The sequence below is a fragment of the Procambarus clarkii genome, chromosome 43 (genome assembly GCF_040958095.1).
Source record: "Procambarus clarkii isolate CNS0578487 chromosome 43, FALCON_Pclarkii_2.0, whole genome shotgun sequence".
Taxonomy (NCBI): domain Eukaryota; kingdom Metazoa; phylum Arthropoda; class Malacostraca; order Decapoda; family Cambaridae; genus Procambarus; species Procambarus clarkii.
Window position 1 is genome coordinate 36,203,380 of NC_091192.1, and position 23,694 is coordinate 36,227,073.

A 23,694-nucleotide genomic window follows, 5' to 3' on the forward strand; every position below is an offset into this window, starting at 1 on the left:
CAGTGAGATAATGTCCAACTAAACATTATTTTCATGATAATAAATATTGCACACTCTTGATTCAAGAAATGCTATAGCTAAAGTAAAATTATCAAAATAGCAGAAGATATTATTTCTTTTACCTTCACAATGTGCCAACTGCCACTGTGCACTGTGAGCACCATCGGCTGATGCATGCCAGCTAAGAGATCCCGATCACGACGTCCCAAAAATATGCGTGGACACTCGCTCACGACCTCCAGGAACAGAGGAGGACCACTAACATTTGTCTTGCTGCAGATGAATTCCACCTTGTCCAGGGCTAGTACCACTTGACATGCAATGTAACGACCTTTCTTCGTGACCTGTTAAAACATACATTTTTAGATAAACACCATTCTGGCTAAGAACTTTTGTTCAATATCAGAAAACAAAACGTTCTGACTCAGTAGCATCATGTCAAGAATGCAGTGCCAAAAATTTTAAGAAACTAAAACATTTTATTATTTACCTAGTTTGTAATTTGATATAAAAAATAGATGCCATAGCAAAGTTCATTGCTTGAACAAATAATTGTTGCTGAAAAATAGCCAAGCTCATTAACCCTTAACCACCGTGCTACGCGGAGTGTATTGAGAAATTCCCCCGGTGCGCATGAAATGAAGTGTTTCCAAACAAATTTTTTTTTCTTCGTAAAATGATAAATTCCCTTCCCTGATCATGTCTATGTAAAAATAAGTACCAAATTCCACTTACTTTGGCTGTAGGGACGTGGACAAGATGCGTTGTGATGTCATCAGAGCCTGGTCACCCGTGTGCGACTCGCCCAGACACGGTCGCTTGGGCCATTCAAGCACCGGGTGTTGCCACAAATATATTTTCAATTATTTGTTTTATGGATTTCCAATGCGGTTTTATTTGTTTTTTTATCGTATATGATGCATATTTGTTTCCTTTACAATATGTGTACAGTAGAATGTTCATAATGTTCCATGGAACTGTGATACATGTGTCAGTAATGTGTCCACAATAAATGTTTATTGTCGCAATATTACCTGTTAAAAAATCACTAAAATTACAATATGTACAGTTTCACACACTATTTACACAGTAACACACTGTATTACACACTCAGTACTTCGGAAGTGAGTAATAATCAACGAAGTAGCCCAAGGTACACAGCGCGACTTCGCTCTCAGTGCACCAGGTACAGATAAATTTTCGCTTCCTGTTTCTTCATTCTGTGTGATGGCAAATAACGCACTCACGTACACCCTTGGCTTTAGTACTTGTAGGTTGTATGTAACCAAGCTTGTAAAGCAAAAGGTAGTATTGAAAAGATTATAGGAAAAGATCAATTTGTAAGGTAGTCTTGAAAACATCACTTTGACCAGGAGGCATGGCAAGATGTGCAGAATACCCCCGTTGAAAAGCAGAGGTGCAACAGGTACTCTGAGAGAGAACTCTATCAACATCAGAGGTCCGAGACTGTTCAACACGCTTCCACTACACATAAGGGGCATAACTGGCCGACCCCTCACAGTGTTCAAGAGAGAACTGGATAAGCACCTCCAAAGGATACCTGATCAACCAGGCTGTGACTCATACGTCAGGCTGCAAGCAGCTGCGTCCAACAGCCTGGTTGATCAGTCCAGCAACCAGGAGGCCTGGTCGACGACCGGGCCGCGGGGACACTAAGCCCCGGAAGCACCTCAAGGTAACCTCAAGGTAGGTTGTATGGTCCCACACAGGAAGAGATTCAGCTTGCCTCAAGAGTGTCCCTCAGTCAGGAAGAGATTCAGGTATTCTTGAAAATATCTATGGAAAACACCACCATGGAAGCCGCTAACACTGTTCATCTATGCTATTTGTATCAGATGCATCATCACTGAACGCAGAAAACGATTCATCTAAGTATCATCTAAATAAATAGCATAGGATTGCAAGGGTGACGCTCAGAGCTACAACTGGATACGCTCTGGCCCCCTCTGTGAGGGGGTCAGGTTCTGGCTCGTGGTCCCCGGTAGGCGAGAACTCCAAGTACTTTGGCTGATGCCAGAAAGTTATACATATCCATTCAGCCTGGATAGCTCCGGGGAGCTTCCGGGACTCACCTAGAAAATGGAGTTTCATTACATTTAACGCTGGTTATTTTAAGTTAATATTTTTGGGGATGTGGAACGGATTAATTCAATTTACATTAGGTCTTATGGGATAATTAGTTTAGAGTTACGACCCATCTCTGGGAATGGATTAAATTCGCAAGTGGAGATACCACTGTACATATTTACTGGCAAAATATAAATATATACTCTTGTTCTTGAAATTCCAGGTCTCAGGAATTCTTCCCTATTAATTTTATCGATTCCCATTACTATTTTGTAGGCAGTGATCATATCATCTCTTTTTCTTTTATCTTCTAGTTTTAGCATATTTAATGCCTCTAATCTCTCCTCATAGCTCTTGTCTTTCAGTTCTGGAAGTCAATTTTTGCTGTAAGAGAGAGACCCTTATGAAGGGTATAACTCAGTAGAGACAGAAACAGCAGTGTTAAATGTTAAAAAACAGTCTAGAACTCTTGCATTTGGAATCCCCGCTAGTACAATAATCAGTTCTGCACATGCGCAGAGCGTTGTCATAGTACGAAAGTGTCATCCCCTGAAGAATGTAAACAGCAAATAAAATACATGTTTAAAAAGTATATTCAATGCTGGAAAATATATAGAAACCATAGTATTAAATGTTGAAAAACAGCCTGGAAATTTATAAGGCATACAAATGAACTATTTGGGAATACAAGTGTGAATGGAACACTATTGGAACTGGGCAGTTGGACACAGATGCGCCAGCGATCTCCTGGACTGGGTTGTGGGTAGGATGAAGAGGAGGCTGGTCATCGCTTGAGTGACGTGTGACAGTCTACAATAACGATAAGTGCATTGTTCTCATATGTTCTATAGCAGTGCTCCTTCTCTGTGTTAGTTATTGATAGGCAGTTTTAAACTAAGTTAGTTTACAGAACCCTGTGTGTAGGTGGTGTTTTGTGTTATTTTGATTTATTCACTCATATTTCTGACACGAGGTCTATACCCCATCAACCCTTGTCCCTATTTGTAAAGTGTTAATGTGTCAGGATTTTGTGTATGGTTAAAACCCATGTTACCTTTAAAGCTCACTAAGGTAGTGTAGAATAGCATGGTGACCCTAAGTCCCAGTTTGTGTGGATCCAATAGTCTATGTATCCCAAAGGTTCATGTTTGTTGAGAAATCTCTCTCTTAATCTCAACAATCCTCTAACAACAGTGCCCCATATTTATTCAGTGTAAAATAATCCTGTGTTGCTCAATAAAACCCAGTTGTGATATTGTACCCCAAGGTGTATTTCTTGTCCCCTGTAAAATAAGATTTATTGTCGGTCAATTGTTTTGTGGAGTATATACATATATATCCCCAAAATATAAGTGGACTTGTCTCAGTTTGGTGTAAATCACATCCATGCACTGCCATCACAGCCAATCAACACCACCTGTTTTATTACAGCCAATCAACACAACCTGTTTTATTACAGCCAATCAACACAACCTGTTTTATTACAGCCAATCAACACAACCTGTTTTATTACAGCCAATCAACACCACCTGTTTTATTACAGCCAATCAACACAACCTGTTTTATTACAGCCAATCAACACCACCTGTTTTATTACAGCCAATCAATGCCAGCTGTTTTATTACAGCCAATCAACACCACCTGTTTTATTACAGCCAATCAACACCACCTGTTTTATTACAGCCAATCAACACAACCTGTTTTATTACAGCCAATCAACACAACCTGTTTTATTACAGCCAATCAACACAACCTGTTTTATTACAGCCAATCAACACCACCTGTTTTATTACAGCCAATCAACACAACCTGTTTTATTACAGCCAATCAACACCACCTGTTTTATTACAGCCAATCAATGCCAGCTGTTTTATTACAGCCAATCAACACCACCTGTTTTATTACAGCCAATCAACACCACCTGTTTTATTACAGCCAATCAACACCACCTGTTTTATTACAGCCAATCAACACCACCTGTTTTATTACAGCCAATCAACACCACCTGTTTTATTACAGCCAATCAACACCACCTGTTTTATTACAGCCAATCAACACCACCTGTTTTATTACAGCCAATCAATGCCAGCTGTTTTATTACAGCCAATCACAATCAGATCTATTAATTCATTCAATCAATACCTGTTGTATTATTACAGCAAATCAATGCCAGCTGTATTATTAGAGCCAACCACAACCAGATCTATTATTACAGCCAATTAACTAGCTTCAGTGAAGACCAGAAGGCAACATACCAAGGAAGAGTAGGAGTAAGAGAGGCAGGTGGGACTGTGTGTGTACCTTGGTGGAGAGGATGATGGTGTTGTTGCCAGGCCTGATGATGACATCATCAGCACTCAGCTTGTCCATTAGATTCTCCTTCACTATGTTGCGATCCACCTTGTACAGCCCACCCTGACTGTCTCGTCTCCTGCCACAAGACAACAACAATACAATTTGTCCTGTAACAATAACTGCAGTCTATTCTTTACCGGCTATACTGGACACCAATAATAGTGATCCGCCTGACCGGCTGACTACATGACGACATTACTATTGACAATATTGTGCGCACTATTGTTCTATACATGATGGCACTGCCAGCTCACTAGGTGGAACTGATGTAAGTTACCTGAGAACCTTGTGGGAGTTGGAGCAAGTGACAGAAGCAGAGGAGAGGGCTTTGTCCTGCTTGTATTCTAAGTGAATACTCATATGAAGTGGCTCAGTCATGAGGTTTATCTTGCTGCTATCCACGTCTGCTGCATCTGGAGGAACACTACCGCGGTCTGCCTCTGTGCTGCTACTTCCACTTCTGTTGCAGTCAAATCCTCATATTATACACAATACACAAAATAAGTTTAGCAACTTAAAAAACCGGTGTAGAATGTAATGAAAAGCCATTTTCTGGGTAAGACCCGGAGGCTTCCCGGAGCTATCTAGGCTGATATGTATATCATTAGACTTTGGCATCGGTCAGTGTGAACAGAGTTCTAGACCTGTCGAAGGACCATGAGCCAGAACCTGGCCCCCCTCAGAGAGGCACGAGGAGCAGTGTCCTATTGAAATGCATATGGGATTTGGAGCATTCTATGTCTGCCATCGACCGGGCCAAGCACCTAGAAAGGTAAGCGCCTCAAAACAAACCCCTATTCTGGTTAAAACGACTAAAATAGACAAAGGAGTGGACAGAACTCCCCAAATGAAAACGAGCATGACGTCACATGAGCCGCGCCGCATGTCTGTGCAGCTCCCCTCTCCCCGGGAGGAGGAAGGAGGAGCAACAGACCCACCACGCCGGCAATCCACCCTCATGTTCGAGGCTGGATGTCAAAACATGCGAAAAACCGCCGACTGGGGGGAAGGGGGGGTTGATGGGAAGCCTCCAGCTCTCACCCAGAAAATGGCATTTCATTACATTCAAACCTGGTTTTCTGGGGGAAGACCCTTCGGCTCCCCGGAGCTACATCAAAAACTAGAGGGCTTACCCGGAAGGCGGTCAGTGCTCGCACCTAAACTCGAAATCGAGACAACAGGTTGCAACCGCCGACCCAAAGCGACACAGGCCCAACTGGGCCCAGGAACATTTACGAGGTAGCGTGCAGCCAGGACCCTGTTAGACCGCCAAAAGCCCCACACCCGAATGTCAGCCCAAGACATGTTCGACCGCCAAAAGCCCCACACCCGAATGTCAGCCCAGGACATGTTCGACCACCAAAAGCCCCACACCCGAATGTCAGCCCAGGACATGTTACCAAAGACGGCAGCCCACACAGCAAACTTACGAACGTCATGGGCATGGGAATAGACCTCAGGCTGGCTAGACCGAATAACCCTGTGGATGACCTGAGAGACCCGAACCCTAGAACAGGGAAGAAGGGAAGCCTAATCAACCCAAAGCACGTTCCCGGTCACAGAGGTCTAGCACCCAAATAGCAGCAGAGAGCCACAACCGGACACAACACATGATGCACCCCCCAGCCTGACCAACCATGCATCAACAACCCAAGGACTCCTCCAAAAAGCAGCAGTCTCATTCATCGCCAGAAAAGAAGGAGACGGCTGCAAGCGAACAACCTTATCACCTCGACAAAAGGAGCAGAAACCCCTGCGCCGGAGGAGAACATAAAGCTCCCCAACCCGACCCCCAGAGGCCAATGCCAACAAGAAAAGAGCCTTAGAAAAACAATCCTGAACTGAAGGGGCCACAACAAACTGAGAAGACAAATAAGAGAGCAGTCCATCCAAAGACCAGGACGGCTCAGGTGGCGCATTAGCAGACCGGAGGTGAAACAACACCCGAGACAGCTTGCGAAACGGTGAAGTAGTAACATCAATACCAAAACCAAGCTGCAGCGACTCCGTCAACGCCGCCCAATATGTGGCGACAGTATTCGGCACAAGATGATGGTCCTGAAACAGTCACGAGAGAAAGGACAGAACCACCTTAACCAAAAGTGCAGTACACTAACGAAGAGATAAAAAGAACCGGAAGGACCACCAGGAAACTTCATACTGCTGCCGAGACGAAGCCCATAGGTAGGACACCATCAAAGAAGCCACCTGATCACCATACAGATGGTGACAGACTTGAGTTAAAAAGACCAAACGCAAAGACTCAAGAAGATTGAACCTGTCTCATTAGTGACCGGACTGATCTGCTGAAAAAGGCAGAGCTGCGGGAAAACCTCCAGGTTAGGACACCGAGCAAGCAGCGCCTGAAACCATGGCTGGGCCAGCCACCAAGGGGCCAAAAGGACCACTCTCCACTGGTAAGTCTCCAAGTGAGCCAGGACCTGGAGCAACAGCTGAATTGGGGGGTAGAGGTACAGGAACCCCCCCACCTCGACCATTCCTGCCGAAAGGCACAGACACCAACGGCCTCGCAGTCGGGAAAGGGCGTCGTGTATACCGAAAGACGGCTCGACCATGCCGACGAAAAAGGTCCACCTCAAGGCGCCCGACCGTCTGGCAGAATCAACTGAATGAGTCAGCATTGACCATCCATTCCGTGGACAGGGGAATGAAATGGGACCAGCCGTCCGCCAGGACGTTAGAAACTCCCCGGACGTGAACTGCCAGGAGAGCCAAACCCCAAGAACTTAGCAGATGAGTCACCCGAAGCAACCAGCCCCAAGAGCCAAGGACCTCATCAAATTCCCTCGGTTCAGGCAATGAACCACCGAGCAGCAGTTTGAATGGAGCCAGAGCGTCGATCCGCGGGTGACCCGAACACTCCGAAGCGAAAACCACACCGCCGCGAACTCCCACACAGTGCTGTGGGCCCGACGGAAGGACAGACCCCACCGCCCCTGGCTGGCCTAGTGAGCACTGGTCACTAAGCCTCAGCCAAGAGATGACGTGTCCATAAACACATCAAGTGAGGACTTGGGTAGGCCCCAAGGCACTGAACCCCAAAAAACTCGAAGAGGAAGCCGGCGACACAGCAGCTGACACAAGGCCCCCCAGGGGTCGAACCCAGTGATCGCAAGAGTGGCGGAAGGGACGTCCCCGAAGGAACCAGAACAGCCAACAAAGCCAAACCCGACCCGGCGGGTAGACCATCAGTGCAAAGTTCAGGCTCCAGCACAGACCCTTGAACAACTGCCCCGTGACCCGGGAGCTCCCCCCGAAACAAGCACATGCAGGACCACAGCCTAAGGAGACACTCCGGAGGGAGAGACAATGAAGCAGTCTGCGAGTCCCACACAAAACCCAGCCAAGTCCGAACTTGGGAAGGGACCAGATGGGAATTCCGCCAGTTCACCAGGAACCTGAACCCGGCTAGGTAGGAAAGAACCAAATCCCTGGCAAGCAGACACGTGGACCGACTGGGAGCCCACACCAAACTGTCGTCGAGATAGGGCAATACCCCGAACACCAAAAAGACGCAGATGGGCCACCACGAACCCGGGCGAGGCGTGTGAACACGCGAGGAGCCAGGTTCAACCCGAATGGGAGACAACGAAAGCGGTAACTGAAATGCCCCACAACAAACCCGAGCCAGTCCCTGAAATCCGAATAAATCAGGACATGCCAATACACGTCCTTGATGTCCTGGGACACCATCCAAGAGCCCGGCTCCAACAGAAGCCGTACCTGGGACATAGTGGTCATCCGAGCGGAGGGGCAAGAAACCCAGGGGTTCAGATGGGAGAAGTCCAGAATGAATTGTAGGTCTACACAGTCCCGTTTCGGTACTGGAAACAGGCTGGAAACCCACCTGAGAGATGTTGTTTCAACCATGACCAAGCACACTCACTCCGAGATGACCCGACACAGCGCAAGAGAAGAGGCCTGCCCCGTCAGTCCCAAACCTGCGGAAGGAGGAGGGGCCACCCAAAGCCACCCCAGGCCTTGGGAAACGATCCAAAAAGCCCACAAATCGTGAGACCATATGTGAGCGAACAGAACAAGCCTCCCACCCCCACTGCCCCATCAATGGGACAAATCGTGAAAGGGCCGACACCCCTTACGAGAACCTGACCTGCGCACAGAGCGATCGCCGCACCAACCAGGCACATACGACACCGAAGGCAGCACTGGCTCCGAACCAGGCACCTGTGGCCTACCCCGACGAGCAGAACCCCAAGCCCTGGCACAACCTTTCCGGGAGGAACCCCCCTGAGGCCCCCAGAGAACCAACAAGTTGGACATCGGACGACAGCTGAAAGAAGCTGCCTGCAGATACCACTCATCCACAGAGTCCGCAAACAGCATGGGACAAAAGGGGAAAGAAAACCTAAGAGCCACTGCCCAAGCAGATTCCAAGGAGGAAGCAAGTACAACCTGCCGACACGCAAGACGGTCAGCGTAAAACCGTGACACCGCATACCACAAGATGGGCGCAAACAGCTTCAGCAGCCCAGACGATGCACAAGCAGCTGAGACCAAGGTACCAGACCCGGGAACGGCTCAAGCGCCTCTACGTCCTCTGCAAGCCAATCCGAAGACAGCTCTAGAAGGAAAAAGAAACGCAAGACCGAAGCCAACAAGCCATGAGCACGCAAGTCCTCAGCCATAAGTGCAGCCGACACGGAGGGGACCTACACGTAAAGCTGAATTGCGCCCACATCCCGCAGAAGGGCAGGAGGCAAACAAGCACACATTAAGGTACTCAAATTTGCCCCCCAGGTAAACCTGGACCACTGTCAACGACTCACGCCACTCAAGCGTGCGGGTATGACAGGAAGCACTCCAAGCATCCAACGACAACAATGGGCAGTCCACAAACCAGGACAACACCAGAACCTCATAACGAACCCAGTATGAAGACGAAGACCCAAACCTGAAGGAAGATGTATCCATCATAGAGGCATACTATAGAGGCAGGGATACGGAAACGAACCTGGGGAGGAGCCGAACCAAAATCCAACTCATACGCAGAGGGGGGGAAAGGAAATCCCCACTCCTTGTAACATAAGGCCCTGCTCTGAGGGTTGAAAAACCCAGGTGGGGTCCAATGAGGCCCAAGGCCCTCAAGTCAGCTCCTCCCCAACCCCGGGAACCTCCACATCAGGCCCCGGGGGAGAGTCATTCTCCAAAGCCCTGGCCTCACAAGAAAAAGCCGGGGTGGCCAGAAAAGCAGGAAGAGAAGGGGCCCACTAGTCAGACCCCGGTGCCACGGCTGGAGAAATGGACTCGACTGCCGCTGTTGCCACCTCGGAAGGGGCATTCCCCAAAACTGCCCGAGTCTCAGAAACCTCCAGCCCCACCCGCAGCCCTCCGACACTTTGAAGCCGGAAGCAAGAGTGGGGGAGGGGGATAGAATGAACCACAACAGGGATAGAACAAGGGGGTGCGGACTGAACCTAGGCTGAAGCGATCAACACCCCCAAGTCTGGGTCCCTATAAGCATAGTGGTGCAGCCTTGGGGCATCTGGGGAAGCAACCAACCTAGCACATTGTAGCAACCTATACCTAGCCTATACCAAGGGGCCTGACAGCTGAGAGGACAGCACTTCAGATTCGTAGTCCTGAGGTTCCGGGTTAGACCCCCAGGTAGAGGTGGAAACAAATGGGCTGTTTCTTTCACCCTGATGCACCTGTTCACCTAGCAGTAAATATGTACCTGGGAGTTAGACAGCTGCTCCGGGCTGCTTCCTAGGAACATGTAACAAAACAGAGGCCTGGTGGAGGACCGGGCCACGGGGACGCTAAGCCCCAAAATCATCTCAAGATAGCATGCAATGCCTGAGCCGCCTGCACCCGAATAATGTCATCAGTTGTTTGGGTAAATTGAGTCACAAACAAGCAACGATGCTCACAGGACTAAGGGTCGAAGGTGTCATCAACCCAACAGGCAGCATGACGGAGGTAAAAACAATGAGCATTGCCCTGAGACAAGGGAACAGAGCAACCCTCAAACTCGCATAAGGCGAGAGGGGACCCAGGGGTCGCATCCACTGGACCACGCGCGTCCCCACGGGGTTTCCTAGGGCCCCTAGACTGGTATCGCTAAGGATATGCCCAAGCAGGGTAGTGCTAACTGGCGCCCAAGTCTACCAAACAAACTTCTAAAACTGAACCCCAGGATGTGTCCACTCAAGAGGGCCAAGCAGGAGGCACTACCGAACAATGGAGGTCAAGACCCTAATATAACTGGGGGCAAGGGACACAAGGCAGACCCCTCTACCAGGTAGAAACAAAATGAAAAAGAAAAACCCCGCAAGAGGACAGCATACCCAGGAGGAACAGAGCCGGCTGCTGTAATAGGTGATAACTACCCTGTGCCCCTACCAGTGCAAAAACTACCATTTATCCCAAGGCAAACAAGAAAGGAAACCCCCAACACATTCGGGGCAGTCTATCACCGAGCAGCAAAAGACCAACAGAGGTAGACCCCAAGGTGACTTGTGAAAGATTACCCCAAGCCCCAAGGGCAGTACTTACAGGGCACTCAGGGAAGGGAACCCCTAAGCACATGAAGCCTGACTACCTGTGAATATTACTCCAAGCTCGCACACCACCGAAGGAGCAGTAATGGACACAAGGCACAGCACAACACAAGAGAATCTGGAGCTAGAGCCACATGATCATGCCACAATCACATCAGCCGAGAACTGCAGGGTGGATCGGCGGTGCGGTGGGTCTGGGGGTCCTCCTTTCCCCTTCTGGGGGAAGGGGGAGCTGCACAGATATGCGGCGCGGCTCATGCGTTGTCATGCTCGTTTGCTCGTTTTCATGAGGAGTTCTGTCCACTCGTTTGTCTATCTTAGTCATTTTAACCAGAATAGGGGTTTGTTTTGAGGTGCTTACCTTTCTGGGTGCCTGGCCTGGTCATGGCAGACATAGACTGCTCCAAATCCCATGTCCATTTCTATAGGCCATTGCTTCTCGTGCCTCTCTAAGAGGGCCAGGTTCTGTCTCATGGTCCCTGGTAGGCCTAGAACTCCATTCACACTGATTGATGCCAAAGTCTAATGATATACAAATCAGCCTGGATAGCTCCAGGGAGCCAAAGGGGCTTCCGCCCAGAAATAATATTTAGTTAAGACAAAACCTTAACACATCAGGGAAAATTATGGTTGGGAAGGAAGGAAACATTTGCATTGACTTAACACTTTCGCGCTCTCGGCGCTCAAAAAAAAAACAATACCCCAGATGCTTTCGGCACTTCGCGCGCCTACGCGGTAAGACCGAAAAAGTGTACACTCTTTTGACTGTCCTGACAATAATTGAAGGCGCACGTATTTAAATTTGGTATCACTGTGTTCGCAATGAAATTGTCTATAAGAGCATACCTATAAAATGCCGCCCAAGCATAAGGAGTATCAACACCAAATAAAAAACTATGCAGATCACTCGCCGAGAGCGCCAAACAGCAACAAAATGTTTCCACTCTCTTAATGGTTGCGAAGCCTACAGTTGTCCTACATCGCTAATTTTGGTATCATTGGAATCGCAATAAAATTCTCTACACGGACATATGCATATGAATGTTTAATATAGGTAATTGCCCACCCGCAAGAGTGTGTGAAGTGGAGAGTAGTTAGCCGCGAGCGCACTGGCGAAAACACAGGGGGGAAATCATGCTTGGAAAGTTTATACGTTTCCTGACCCTACTTTTCTATGTACGTATTTCATTTTTATACCAATGTGTTCGCAATAAAATTTTCTATAAGATGAACTGTATAACATTTGTACAAAGCATGTGTAAGAGAAGCGCCAAATATAGAACCACGTCGCTCAGTATGCGTTCGCGGCAGAAACGAACGCATTGTTTTTGTTCGTTTGATGTTTGTCAGGTTTATACTTGTTGAAACATTTTATAATTTGTATGACAGTGATCGCAGTAAAATTCCCTACACAGACATATACATAACACATACAAATATTTCCCACGTGTTGGATATATCAACGGCTAAAGGGAACCCACAGCCACACACTCGCCACACCCCCAAACATACTTTGTGTATTTTTTTTTTACTCATAGAAGTTTATGTGATATAATATTCATTCTGGTACCAAAACATTCGCAAATAAATTCTCTACAAAACAAAAGTATCCCCATCCATTTCGGTTAAAAAATGGAATTTATAGAAATATTTTTTCGATGGACGAGAAAAGTAGGCTGTTATGCGGAATCGTAAGAAAAAACAGCGACGAGTTATCTCTAATCTAAAGCGCGAAAGTGATAATAATATTATTACAAATGATTAGTACATATTAGCATCCCAATTACTAGCCTATGAACAATGAAGAAGATGGTAATCTTTGACATGCCAAGATGCTAATGTGACCAAAGTGATACAGTGTAATGGGCAAAAAATGGCTTTTAGTAGGCTGATATAGTTTCACATTCACAATGAATAACTCAACACCAAACAGACTAATTAGCGAATGTTTGGGTAAAGAAGTTTCCCCGGTAATTACCTAAGTGCAGCTACAGGAAAGGGGAAAGGCCTACGGGCTCACCATAGGCCGTGCTACTTGAAATTTTACATTCCAGGTAGCGAATCTTTAACAACAACAGCTACAGGATGAGAGATACGCTCGTGGTGTCCCGTCTTCCCAGAACTCTTTGTCATATAACACTTTGAAATTACTGACAGTTTTGGCCTCCACCACCTTCTCACCAACTTGTTCCAACCGTCTACCACTCTGTTTGCGAAAGTAAATTTCCTTATACTGTATTTTTCTGGCAGCTATGTTTCGTTAGTTTAAATCTATGACCTCTTGTTCTTGATGTTCCGGGTCTCAGGAATTCTTACCTCTGATCTTACCTCTTACCTTACCTCCTCTGATCGATTCCTGTTACTATTTTGTATGTAGTTATCATATCGCCTCTTTTTCTTCTATCTTCTAGTTTTGGCATATTTAATGCCTCTAACCTCGCCTTGTAGCTCTTGTCCTTTAGCTCTAGGAGCCCCTTAGTGGCATGTCTTTGCACCTTTTCCAGTTTGTTGATGTGCTTCTTAAGATATGGGCACCAAACAACCGCTGCAAATTCCAGCTTTGGTCTAACAAAAGTCGTGAACAATTTCTTTAGTATTTCGCCATCCATGTATTTAAAAGCAATTCTGAAGTTAGAAAGTGTGGCATAGGCTCATCGCGGAATGTTCTTAATGTGGTCCTCAGTGATAGTTTTCTATCTAAAACCACCCCTAGATCTCTTTCTTTATCAGAATTCTTTAAAATTTCTCACATAATTTACAGGTTGTGTGGGGTTTATGTTCTCCTATGCCACATTCCATAACATGGCATTTATTCACATTAAATTCCATTTGCCAAGTGGTGCTCCATATACTTATTTTGTCCAGGTCTTCTTGAAGGGCATGACAATCATCTAAATTTCTTATCGTCCCTATTATCTTAGCATCATCAGCAAACATATTCATATAATTCTGTACTCCAACTGGTAGATCGTTTATGCAGAAATGAACATTACCGGTACAAGAACTGAACCCTGTGGTACTCCATGTGTGACATTTCTCCAGTCCAATACATAGCCTCTGATTAATGCCCTATTTTCTATCAGAAAATTTTTCAGCCATGTTAGAAGCTTACCTGTCACCCCTCCAAAATGTTCCAGTTTCTGGAACAACCTCTTATGTGGAACTCTGTCGAAAGCCTTTTTTTAGGTCCAAATAGATGCAGTCAACCCAACCATCTCTTTCCTGTAAAATCTCTGTGGCTCCATCACAGAAAATGAGTAAATTCATTACACAGGATCTTCCAGATTGAAAACCATACTGTCTGATATTATATAGTTTTTCTCCAGGTGTTTTACCCATATATTTTTAATTATTTTTTCCAATATTTTGACAACTACACTTGTCAATGATACAGGTCTATAATTGAGGGGGTCTTCCCTGCTGCCACTTTTGTAGATTGGAACTATGTTAGCCATTTATCACACCTCTGCTACGACTCCTGTACACAGGGATGTCTGAAAAATCAGTTGAAGTGGAATGCTGAGCTCAGGTGCACATTCTCTCAGAACCCATGGTGAAACTCTATCTGGACCAACTGCTTTGTTCTTACTTAGTTCCTTGAGCATTTTTTCAACTTCGTCTCTAGACACCTCTATGTGCTCTATGTTGTTCTTTGGAATTCTTACTGTGTCTGGTTCCCTGAAGATTTCATTTTGTACAAACACGCTTTGGATCTTTTCGTTTAATGTTTCACACATTTCATTTTAATTTTCCTTGATTTTGTTTCCCATTTTCAACCTCTGAATATTATCCTTTACCTGCAATTTGTTGTTTATGAATTTATAGAATAGGCCCGGTTCTGTTTTACATTTGTCCGCTATCCCTTTTTCAAAATTTCTTTCTGCCTCTCTCCTCACTGCCGTGTAGTTGTGTCTCGCATCTTTGTATCGCTGGTATGTTTGGGGGTTTGGCCTCTTCCTATACTAATTGCATTTTTGGGTCTTTCACTCTCTGGCCCTCTCTCAATTTCTGTTGAACCAATCCTGTTTCCTAGTTCTGCATATTTGCTTTGGTATAAACAAAATTTGTGCCTTTATCATATTTCACAAAACTTGACATACATCTCATTTACTTCATTTCCTAACAGCAAACCTTTCCAGTCAAATTCCTTAACCACTATGCTGCTCGGGCTCCAAATAAGGCAACCCCCCCCCCCTGTGTGCAGGAAATAAATTCTTGGCAAAATTTTTTTTTTTTTTTTTTTTTTTAAATGTTAAATACAGTACCCTTCCCTGAATATGTAAAAAACCAGCGCTGAATATAATGAAACGCCATTTTCTGGGCAAGACCCAGAGGCTCCCCGGAGCTTATCCAGGCTGATATGCTAATGTCAGACTTTGGCATCAGTCATGTGTATGGAGTGTATATGCTTCCAAACACACAGGGGGTTGCTATAGTCAATTGCTCCGCATGCCTCTCTGAGGGGGCCAGGTTCTGGCTCGTGGTCCCCGGTAGGCCCACAGAACTCCGTACACATGACTGATGCCAAAGTCTGACATTAGCATATCAGCTTGGATAAGCTCCCGGGAGCCGAAGGGGCTCCCCCCAGAAAAAATTCAAAATTATACTTACTTTGACTGCAATGGGGTCTGGAAAATAACGTGTGACATCACGATTTGGTGGTTGCCCATGTCGTAGACTCCTGGAGCCAGTCGTGCGCCAGCTTCAACTTGCGCGAGTTGCCACAAATAATTTTTTGTTCATTTTTTGTGTACATTTCCAAATACATTTGTTTTGTTTTTCTTGCCAATCCTATGTATAATGAACATGTACACAATATTATGGCAGTAGAACATCCGTACTGTCCCAAGACAGTGTGTTACATGCGTCACAAATGTGTCCACATATATTGCTCATATATCTAATGTTTCATGTTCATTTATGTATATTTACATACTATACACTATCACACACTATATACATTCACCATCAACACACTCAGAACTCCACGAGTGTGAGCTGCCACACCCAGCCAGCCCTCTCTTACTCCTCCAGCACCTTACTCGCCAACATATTTACTCCTCCCACCATACTGTTAATGTTTTTATTAAGCTATTTACACACGTTATATATAAGTATCTACATGTTTTATTCACCACAACTATACAACTAAGCTGGTATTGTGTCCAACAGCACAGTGGCCAACTGCATGACAAGTCACACAGACAACGACTCTACGAGTACGACGCCACCTCCCTCACCAAAATGGCTCCTTCCAACATGCTGCTGTTGTATTTATTACACTATATACAAACATTGTATATACCCATGTACATGTGTTCACAATAGCTAACCACTAAGCTAGTATGGTGAGCAAAACAAGAGTGGCTGCCACACGCAGTGACGCTACCTCGATTCCCTCCCTCACCAAAATTCCTCCTCCCACAATACTACACACAACACTAATTATCACCACAATTTTGCAATTATCCTAATCCTGGTCACTTAATCATGTAAATGAATAATTGACCATATGTTTATTTTGTAAAGGAACATACGAAGTCGTTTGAAGATTCCTAGATGGACTAGATAGACAAAATAATGCTGTGGTGATATGGCTAGCACTGCGAACATCTTGAACAGCATTGATTCACTGATATTTGAATGTTGTACAAAGTCATTAACACACTCAGGCTCTTTTGTAATACTATCATGGCTAAATAATACCAGTTACACATATATTTTGACATTATTAGGCAATGCTGTGGTCACAAGCTGAACAGCAGTGCTGTGAGCTCATGCTGCGTGCATCAGCCTTGGTCGCTCACTCAATATTGAGGCTCTCACACCCAGGAATGCTGCCCACAATTTTTTTTTTTTAAATGTCATCTGTTTACAAGAGCCCTTAGGAAGCTGATGTGAACCCCCATGTAGCCGCGGGTGTTTTGAATCATATACCTATATACTGTATACGTTATCATATACGTTATACCTATAACATTCCTGAGGTGCGTTGCACACCACTCGTCGAGCGCCTACAGGCTCGTTGCGCAGTGCAGTGGTTAAAGAAATTTCTAAGTTCTTCATAATGTCCTCTCCTGAAATCAGGTTTTTCAACTGCTTCAACCTCTTTATTTTCTTCCAGATTATAATGCATTGCATACTTTATTCCCAAAAAGACATGGTCACTTTTACCCAAGGGAGGCAGGTACTGGATGTCAAAGATCTCTTTCTCTTTCCTGGTAAATATCAAATCCAGCACGGAGGGAACATCCCCTTCCCTCATCCTCGTAGTTTGTTTAACATTATCGCTCGCTTTGGACACCAATCATGTCCACTTTTTTTTCTCTCGAGTCCTAGCCGTAGGCAGGACTCGCGTCCACTCCAAAAATATTTGTATAAAATTCCTTTTTTATCCGATAGACCTCGGGATAGTTTCAAAATAAGCGCCTTTAGAGTGCACACAATTTGATACCCAAATTAAAGATGTAACACGAAACTTGATGTCAGAACACTTGAAAGATCATAAATATGTTTTTGGGTCTAAATTTTAAATTTTAAAATATTTGTTAAAATTCTATTTATTGTGCTATTATTATGGGACTAGTTTTAAAATGCACACCTTTAGATTGCAAACAATTTGATACCAAAACGAGCGACGTAACACGAAAATTGATGTCAGAACACTGGAAAGATATAAATAATTATGTGATGATGAGCGTCCAAAATTAAAATATTTGTTAAAATTCCAGTTATTGCTCTATTATTATGAGACTAGTTTTAAAATGCTCGCCTTTATATTGCGAACAATTTGATACCAAAACAAGCGACGTAACACGAAAATTGATGCTATCAAACTGAACGAGTATACACATAAGGTTGCAAACTGGTGCAAGTTCGCGGGTAACTTTAGGCTTTGCTGCAGGGGAGTCTCGCCAGGCTTTTGGACATTACATGCATATACACCTGCAGGGAATTTAATTGTGAACACAATGATACTAAAATGAACGACTTGGCACGAGAATTAAGGTGAGAAAACTGAAACGAGTATACACATTTTACTGATTTTGAGCGCTCACAGGTAACTTTTGCCAAATTTAGGCTTTGCTGTGGGGAGTCACGCCGGGCTTTTGGACATTATATGCATATACACCTGTAGGCAATTCCATTATGAACACAATGATACCAAAAAGAATGACGCAGTACGAGAATTAAGATGAGAAAACTGAAACGAGTATACACATTTAGGCGTCGCCGCACGCACGCCCGCCGCATGACGTCAAAGTCTGCGGTGCTCACGCGCCGTGCGCGATAATGTTAATATGTTGATACATGAATGTTTCCAGGATGAGATTTACGAATCTACAGGTCCAAAAGTCCTCTGTTCTAGCTTCATATGCCTCCTAGTCTATGGATTTCAAGTTAAAGTCGCCAACTACCAACAGTCGTGATCTATCTTTATCCACTCTTGCTATAATCTCTCTCATTATTGTTATAAGACCCTCTCATTTATTATCCAGCTCCTCCTTTGTCCATGTGTTGCTTGGTGGTGGACTATATGCATTTATGATCATTAGTTTATCATCCTGAATGCAGATCTCTAGTGCTATTATGTCAACTTCTTATGGATTGGCAATCATTATTTCGTTTACCTTTAGGTGTTCTTTCACCAGCACAGCAACGCCACCTCCTTTCCTAATTTTTCTGTCCCGTCTCCAAATTGAGTAGCCCTTTGGGAATATGACCTCATTTAAAATATCATCTTCAAGTTTTGTCTCCGTGAGTGCAACAATGTCTGGTGTCTGCAGCTGTATTACATGACTTAACTCCAGTATCTTTGATCTCACTCCATCTATGTCGGTGTATACAATTTTCAGGAACATGTTCTTCCCTCCTTATTCTTCACTACCCCTTTCTCTAGTGATTTTATTGGTTTGCCTTTTTGTACCATTTTACTGACCTGCCTACCCCTATCACTTTGTAGAAAAAAAGAATTGATTTCTTCATTCCTGCTCTCATTTAGACGTTTTGCCTCGACGTGGTTCAGTTTCAGCTTCACTCTGACATCTTTTGAAAGATCTCGTCTTGACGATCATACTTTCCCTTCCTCATCACTTTGTAATTTTCTATCATTCCTTAGTACTTCTTCCATTTGTTTCGCACCGTTTAGGGTGATCCTCAAAGGTCGATCTTTTCCAATTATCTTGTAGTTGCAGACATTCTCTATGGTTGTCAGACCTTCCACTAGCCCAACAATTTTATCTACTACTTTAGCTTCTTCTACAGCTCTTTTCGACCTAGATGTTATCTCCTTTTCTTTGCAACCAAAATTTATCAGGGACTTACTTTGATCAACTGTGTTTTGCACCAATTTAGGATTTGATGCCAGTCCCTTTCTGACTTCCAGCCTATTGCTTGTTTTATCTTGGTTGCTGCAGTGTTTGGTTTCCTTTACTGTTTCTTCAATTTTTTCCTTCTCCTTGGCCACTTGTGCATAGGTGAGTTGCATATCTTTCTTGCACTGTTCTATTCCCTGTGTAACGTCCTCCATCTGTGCTGACAAAAGCTGTTTTTCCTGTTGGATTTCCTTACCTAACTTATTGCAGTCATTTACATTTAAATTTGCTTTAACTTCTCCCAATGCTATTTTCAAGAGTTTGCTTTCCTCTTCCATGGTTTTGCAATTTCTTTCCAATTGATTTTTGTCCTTGCACAAGTCTTTCACTAAACCCTCAAGACCTAATACTTTGCTATTCAAATGGTCATTACTTTCTCTCAATTTGCTGGTTATTTCTTCATGAGAGTTCACTATAATATCTAATTTTACCAACTTGTTGTGTAGACTGCTTATATCAGTGCTTTCTTCATTGAAATCACCAAACTCTAGCTCTGTTTTGTTTTCCTTCTTGCCGGCGGCCATCTTGAATGTCGTCATCTGCACTGTTAACACTTGGGCAACTTTTTGTCATCCAATTATTTCACGTACCCTGGCACATTCGAGTTATCTTGTCTATTTTTCAAAAGCACCATACCTTTATGTTCCTTTGGACACCACTCACTATCATTAACCTGTTCTACAATACTTAGGAACGGTCCATCTAATTACCCAAAGCTACTCAAATTTGCTCAAAGCTACCCAAAGCTTTCTAGTATTATGTAAGTAATGAAGTAATATGATATATTTACTCACTATATTGTTGGTACTGTATTGAATGTAGAACATGAAAAAACACATTTTTAGTCTGAAATAATATAAATTTATAACAAAATTAGATGAAACTAAGTGGCATGAGAGGCCACAGTTAGTCGACGATCTAAGCGACAATGTTGTGGAGCAACTTATCCAAGATGAACAAATTATTCAAGATATATTGTTTCCTAGAGGTTATATTAATTAAGTTATGTTTGGATAGGTTAGGTTTAGTTAGGTTATATTATATTTGGGTAGATTGGTTAGGTTAGGTAGGTACAGGAGGCTCATATGCCAGCAAACATTGTCGGTTGGACTGTCGACTTGCTTTGGCGTCACCAGCTTCTAATTTTTGTCTAATTTTGTTATAAAATGATACTTTTTCTGAGTAAAAAAATGTTTTTCATGTTCTACATTCAGCACCAACATTATCATGAATAAATATATCATATTTATTCATTACTAATGTAATGCTAGGAAGCTTTGTGTAGCTTTGAGTAAGTTTGGGTAGCTTTGGGTAATTAGACAGACCCCTTAAGAATTTTGAAATATCCAGGAGTGCCTCGTAGTTATGGGGCCTCGTAGCCTGGTGGATAGCGCGCAGGACTCGTAATTCTGTGGCGCGGGTTCGATTCCCGCACGAGGCAGAAACAAATGGGCAAAGTTTCTTTCACCCTGAATGCCCCTGTTACCTAGCAGTAAATAGGTACCTGGGAGTTAGTCAGCTGTCACAGGCTGCTTCCTGGGGGTGGAGGCCTGGTCGAGGACCGGGCCGCGGGGACACTAAAAAGCCCCGAAATCATCTCAAGATAACCTCAAGATAGCCTCTGATGCAGGTGTTGACACAAGGAGTGTCACCTTTTTTCATTCCCATTTTCATCTCCCAGTGTGCATTCCTTCAAGTTATATGTGGATGAAAGCTTGATCAGCACTGGAACACAATGTGTGGACACACCTGTGTACCATGGCTGAAGACTGAGACTTGCTGCCAGCTGCTTGTGATGAACCACTGGAAGAACTTGTCTTGCGTTCTACCTCACTGCTGCGTTTTGTGCTCACTGCATCCTCCTCCTTGGAGTGCTGCAGCATAACATATATGGCCTCACAACTGTTAAAAATATATAATAATCAAAAATATAATAAGTTTATGCACACTACACATTAATTGTCTGCCTTACTGCACTGAATAATTTTGTCAAAAACAATTACAAAAGTTGCTTTAACACAATGTGTATTATGTCTAGCTGAAGCATAATCCACAGTAAAATGTTAATGCATTTTTATTCTAATTGATAAAAATAAACTTAAAATTGTGTTCTTCCTTTTGCTAAAGTGTTAGCAATTTTGAGAATTAATACAAATTAAAACATGTTTTTCCCCAGTTTTCATGATCAAAACATTTAGTATTAAATGTTCTTGGTTAATGAAGAAAACAGTTTAGCATGCTATGCTTACTATTGGTTCCATAATTATACTGTACAGTATTTACATGATATTGTTACAGAACAAGTATTATTGACTTATTCTTTATTTTCTCTTCCATGTGTGTGGTTCTCCCTTACACAGACCAACCAACCATCCTGGTCATCACTGATCACAGCTTTTATCATCCATACTTCCTATTAAAACCACATCACACACAAAACAAAATACACAAAAGTTAACTGAATAACTAGTAATAAATGGCATAAATTATTCTCAAGCTAGGATGACGAATCAAAAAGAGCACTCGAGTATTATGGCGACAACACAACTGCACGTCATACATCTCAATTCGTGAAAATATGTACTGTAATTACTCAAGTGTAGTTACAAGATGAGAGCCATGCTTGTGGTATCTCATCTTCCCAGCACTCTTTGTAATATTTATATAATGTACAGTATATGGTAACACCAAAACTTATTTAAGTACTTGCAAAATACTAATTTCTGTATTTCTTACCTTCTATAAAAATATTGAAAATGCAAATATAGTATTAACCATATACAAGTGCCAAACACAGTATTTTGACTAAACTATTAGCTACAATAATCTGTTTTCTACATGTTGTGAGTGGCAAGTTTACCTTTGCAATGAGCTATTATAAATATTGTATAGTTTGCAAACACACAAAAATATAAATTTTTCATATACTGTACCTTACATCATCTGGTAATTTGCTAAGTATTGAAAGTTCCACCTTAACTTCAGATTCGAGAATTATACGACCTTCCGACACCAGCTTGAGACTGCCCATCTCAAAGATACGATCACTTGGGATGAGTAATGGTGAGCCTGTTAAGATAGTCACACGTGAAACATTTAGATATGTTGTTTTTCATGTTGAAATATTATTGCATTTTCTCGGCTTGGCTTTGATTTTTATTTCTTAGTGGTGAACATACTACTTTTATATATCTATATATACACACACACACACACACACACACTGAATGGTACTGAATGTCAAGAAATATTTGACATTCAGTACCTTCCTCCCTTGGGTAAAAGTGACCATGTCTTTTTGGGAATAAAGTATGCAATGCGTTATAATCTGGAAGAAAATATGACGGTCGATGCAAATGGAAAACCTGACTTTAGGAGAGGACATTATGGCAACCTTAGAAATTTTTTTAGTGAGTATAATTGGACAGACTTGTTGCTAGGCAAGGAAGTGAATGAGATATATGTCAGGTTTTGTGAAATATATGATAAAGGCACAAAAAAATTTATACCAAAACAGAGAAACAGAACTAGGAAACAGGATTGGTTCAACAGAAAGTGCGAGAGGGCCAGAGACCAAAAGACACAAAAATGGAATCAATACAGGAAGAGGCCAAACCCCCAAACATACCAGCGATACAAAGATGCGAGAAACAACTACACGGCAATGAGGAGAGAGGCAGAAAGAAATTTTGAAAAAGGGATTGCAGACAAATGTAAAACAGAACCAGGTCTATTCTATAAATTCATAAACAACAAATTGCAGGTAAAGGATAATATTCAGAGGTTGAAAATGGGAAATAGATTCACGGAAAATGAAAAGGAAATGTGTGAAACATTAAATGAAAAGTTCCAAAGTGTGTTTGTACAAAATGAAATCTTCAGGGAACCAGATACAATAAGAATTCCAGAGAACAACATAGAGCACATAGAGGTGTCTAGAGACGAAGTGGAAAAAATGCTCAAGGAGCTAAATTAGAACAAAGCAGTTGGTCCAGATGGAGTTTCACCATGGGTTCTGAGAGAATGTGCACCTGAGCTCAGCATTCCTCTTCAACCTATTTTTCAGGCATCCCTGTATACAGGAGTTGTAGCTGATGTGTGGAAAAAGGCTAACATAGTTCCAATCTACAAAAGTGGAAGCAGGGAAGACCCCCTTAATTATAGACCGGTATCATTGACAAGTGTAAGAGTCAAAATATTGGAAAAAATAATTCAAACTAAATGGGTAGAACACCTGGAGAGAAATGATATAATATCAGACAGACAGTATGGTTTTCGATCTGGAAGATCCTGTGTATTGAATTTACTCAGTTTCTATGATCGAGCAACAGAGA

The 23,694-nt window shown here is 43.3% G+C and overlaps 1 protein-coding gene across 1 annotated transcript in view; it reads right to left on the reverse strand.

Moving 5' to 3' along the window:
- SIDL (SIDL trafficking protein particle complex subunit 10) overlaps positions 1-23,694 on the reverse strand; it is a 126,564-nt gene that overhangs the window by 40,661 nt on the left and 62,209 nt on the right. The window contains exons 12-16 of the mRNA XM_069300257.1: positions 22,294-22,429; positions 21,110-21,262; positions 4,721-4,903; positions 4,390-4,519; positions 123-344 (exon numbers count right to left, since the gene is read on the reverse strand). Of these exons, the coding sequence (XP_069156358.1) occupies positions 123-344; positions 4,390-4,519; positions 4,721-4,903; positions 21,110-21,262; positions 22,294-22,429 (824 nt within the window). The remainder of the gene's footprint in view (positions 1-122; positions 345-4,389; positions 4,520-4,720; positions 4,904-21,109; positions 21,263-22,293; positions 22,430-23,694) is intronic.